Source organism: Monoraphidium neglectum, assembly GCF_000611645.1.
Source record: "Monoraphidium neglectum strain SAG 48.87 unplaced genomic scaffold scaffold04728, whole genome shotgun sequence".
Taxonomy (NCBI): Eukaryota; Viridiplantae; Chlorophyta; class Chlorophyceae; order Sphaeropleales; family Selenastraceae; genus Monoraphidium; species Monoraphidium neglectum.
The window spans coordinates 1-4,048 of record NW_014008901.1 but is presented as its reverse complement, the minus strand read 5'-3'; the positions used below and the strand labels follow the sequence as shown (position 1 = coordinate 4,048).

Here is a 4,048-nt window from a genome sequence, read left to right as displayed (position 1 = left end):
ACCGGCGCACCTTCGACAAGTGCTCCATCCTGACACCCACACAGAAACGGCGCCTGAAAGATGCAGGCACATACAGCGTTCCCGACATCATTCTGCACGTGCCGGCAGCAGGCAGAGGGTCGGCGGAACACATTCATGTTGTGGAAGTCAAGTACTGCAGGGACACAAACCCAGACCCGACAATTGCAGCGGCCACGGCACAGCACGCTGCCACGGCACTCATTGCGGAACTGCAGAAGGCGCGCCGGCAGGTCCACCTCCATGTGATTACACTGGGTGTGGGAGGCGCAATTTACGCAGGCATGATCACGACCGCGGCTGACCTAGGGATACCAAAAGAGAAACACAACACCCTGCTCAAGCACCTCAACCTGCACGCTGTTGAGAGCATGACAGCTGTCTAGGGCCGCCGAAAGCAACTGCTGCATGCAAACAACTGCTCGCCATCACGGCCGCGTCAAGGGCGTGGCGTCACGTGAGCATGCCCCTTGGTCTCCACGGTGGGGGGTGTGGCTCACCACACACACCCGACTCCTTAACCCGACGCGGCGCCGCTTGCAGCGTGGCTTCTAGCCATGCAAGGCGTCAGCGTAGTCTCTCTCTCTCTCTCTCTCTCAGGTAGCCCGCGGCTCCGCCCGTCTGCGCTGCGCCGCCGGCCCCTGGTGGCTGGCCGCCCCCGCGCACTCACCGCTTCACTCAGAGATGCCCAGGTGGTGCAGCAGCCTGTCGCAGCGCTGCGGCGCGGTGCCCTGCAAGGGCAGGCCGTAGTGGCCCAGGACGGCGTCCACGGCGGCGCCGCCCATGTTGCGCAGGACTGACAGCATCATGGGGGGGCTGCTGCGGCTCCTGCCCGGCGTCGTTGCGGACCCACCCGACCTGCTGTGGCCCGTTGAGCTGGCTGTTGATGACGCGGGCGTGCGCGTTGTGGTCCACGTCCGCGATGCGCTGCAGCAGCGCTCCCTCCACCTGCTGCAGCTGCGTCGGCAGCTGCTGCAGCTGCTGCAGGATCTGCGTCAGCGTCTGCTGCTGCGCTGCAGGCTGCCAGTTGTGAAAATTCTGCAGCTCACCTGCCATGTTGGTGGCCGCGTGCGCTATGTCTTGGGACGTATGGGCATTGATCGTGGGGTTGGGCGCTGCCATCTGCGCAAAGCGCGCAAGTTTGCAGGCGGTGATGCACGGCGTGTGCGGAGCGTCTCTGGGCAGGGCTACTCCGGGCTTCGACCCTGCACAATGCTACCTTACATACCTGGGCAGCATGTATGCGCAGCACCAACATACGAGACAGTGCAATTTAACCAAAAACAAGTGCACACGGCACTGGCCCCCCACCTGTCCCGCTCAGCAGGCTGCGCCAAGGCTGCCGCGCCCAAGCCTGGAGCTGCCGGCGGGGTGGCGGGATTGCGAGCGAGGAGGGCATCCCCCGGCAGGGGAGCTCATGGTGGGGGGAAGAGCGCAGTTTTGCCGCGCGGCGTTGCCGCCAGTGCGCAAGCGTGCAAGGATCGGCTGCGACTTGGCGATTAGGCACCGCTGGCCCCTGCGCCAGTATACAGCCGGTGCCATTGTCACAAATGCAACCCCTTTGGCCTCACCGAAGAGCACGAGACGAGGGTAGAATCGTGTTAGCGCAGCGCTCAGTCCGGAAGGCTGATTTACCGCATCCGGGTTGTATGAGGTTCGATCACGCATTGTACAAAGAAACGAATTCACTTCTCAGTTATGCACCAGGGGCTGCGCGTCGATCTTGAGCTAGACCCCGCAGCTTTGTCGCCGTGACTAGCGGCGCAGTCGCCGCGACCGAAGCGCCGTCAACCACGTCCAGGTCGGCGGCGGAGGCACTCCACTCGCACCGCGCGATGTAGCGCATACGCGTGTGGCAACTCTGGCACTCTCTGGGCCTAGGCGGGGGGGAGGGGCGGTGCACGGTGCAGCCTACCGCTGTGCGTCATTCGGCCCTCACTGGTAGCAAAAGGGGCGTGTTACCGGTTTGCAAACTGCGTTACCCTGCACTAAAGTGCTTGTTACCGGTGTTACTGACCTGGTAACAGCGTGTAACGTGGTAACTTGGTGGTAACATTCAGTAACACGGTAACTTACGCAGGTAACAGCAGAGGAAACAGGGTAACACCAGGTTAGGTGTTACAGGAACTCTACCGTAGAGCTTTGAGGGCTCGCCGCTGCTCTTGCGGTGGCAGGGAGCACCAGCCACCTTGTTGCGCACACATCTGAGAGTGCAAGCTGATGCCCCTGTAGGGTGGCTAAACTATTGTTTAAAGAGTGTTTGATACATGAACTTTACTGCTCACCGCGCACGGACGCAGCGTACCGCATTACTGATGGGGTGGACTGAGCGGACAGAGCGGACGGAGCGAGGCCAAAGTGGGTAGAACGCGTGCCCTAGGGCAGCGCAAAATACGTAAGCACCAAAAAAGTGTTTCGTGGTTATTATCATAACCTGGGCATCACATACAGCGCTGAGAATGCCACGGGGCGTGGTTGCCGTTTTGCATTCATCGCATCGCGTGTCATACGGTAGAGACGAAGCGCATTGCATTTGCAAATGTCACATACCAGTTATTGTGTCATGACTTGTCAAAGCTATCACGCATAGCCACTCCTCGCCTTGACCTCAACAACCGGCCGGCCCAAACAACGCAGAACGCGCCCACATCAGCCGCGGCCTCAAGCACGATCGAAGATCAGTCAGGTATGCGACATGTCCAGCGACTGCTACCGTTCCATGTGCTCTGGGGGTGCCCTGGGGCTGCCTTGATCATGTTGCTCAACAACCGCTGCACGACGCTTGCTTGCCCACCCAACCCCCTGTCTAGGTCGACCTGCAGGACGTTGCAAGCACGTCACAAGCAGTATGAACCTGCACATGCATACATCTGTGGGTGTGCATACTTCGATTGCTGTGCATCAGCCTGCACATGGTTGTCGTGTGTCTCGTGCACAAGTGCGCAAGCAGTGCGCACGGGGCTGATGCTAGCTTTGGTGCGGTGGGTGGTGCTCAACAGTGCCACCCATTGGGCGTGTTCTACCGTGCGAGTACCGTGGTGGGGTCAAGTGCACTGCCACCATGTTCCCATGCAATTATATTGCAGAACTTTCCATGGCAATTGAGCCCACCGTAGCACTTGTATCAATTGAAGCGCTTGAGGGCACTGTTGAGCAGCTCTTGCACCGAGGGGCGGCACCTCTTGTGAGAGGATCCTTGAAAGCATGCATGTATGCATTAAACACAATTATGTGCAGTTCAATGCTGTACAAAAGGGGCTAGGCTGCTGCGTGCATGAATCAAGGGGTAACACGGTGAAAGTGCTGTTACCTAGGTTACTTGTGTTACGGGTTGGTAACATCACGTTACCGCCGGCGGTAACGTGTCGACTCAAGTTACCCTGTTACTGCGTGTTACCCTGTACTACGGCTGCGCGTTGCGCCGTTACCACGGCGGCGGTAACACCACCTTTTGTACTGGGGTAACACGCCCCTTTTGCTACTAGTGCCTTCTGAAGGACTGTCCTGAACGCTCTCACCCATCAGTGCAGATGTGTTTCATAAGGTACGATGCACCCGGGCAATCGATCAAGCCCGTTCCCCTTCCCTTGATCAGAAGCGGCCGCCGCGCTCGGCCATCCGCATGCCACACGGCGCCTCTCTATTTGAAACTCGCTCGCCAGCCACCTCAACCGTTAGTGAAAAGACGGATGCGTTACAAATCTCGCGCGGCCGGCCGCCGCAGAACCGCGCACGTGGTGCATTTCTCAGGGGCGCCTCAAGCATCGGGAGCTGGCAACGGCGGTATAATTCCCGGGTCAGCTATGCAAAAAACTCACACATGGGCCCCGCCGTCCGATTTCAGCTCGCCTTATCTGTTCCCAGAGTAACATATAGCACAACAAACAGCTTTTAATCACTTGGGTTTGGGTAAGGGAAGGCCCTTGGACTCTCGACAGCCCTGGGGGTTTTAGGGTTTAAGGGTTTAGGGTTTGCGGGTTTAGGGTTTAGGGTTTATATTTGAACCCTTGCATGACTGGGCATCAAGTTC

At 58.8% G+C, this 4,048-nt stretch overlaps 1 protein-coding gene across 1 annotated transcript; it reads right to left on the bottom strand.

Moving 5' to 3' along the window:
* Positions 1-292: 292 nt before the first annotated feature.
* Positions 293-1,074, bottom strand: MNEG_14740 (hypothetical protein; the record flags this gene model as incomplete). Its single annotated transcript, XM_014036789.1, has 2 exons — positions 293-323; positions 872-1,074. 2 exons carry the CDS (start codon positions 1,072-1,074, stop codon positions 293-295), a joined length of 234 nt encoding a protein of 77 aa, XP_013892243.1.
* Positions 1,075-4,048: the final 2,974 nt, after the last annotated feature.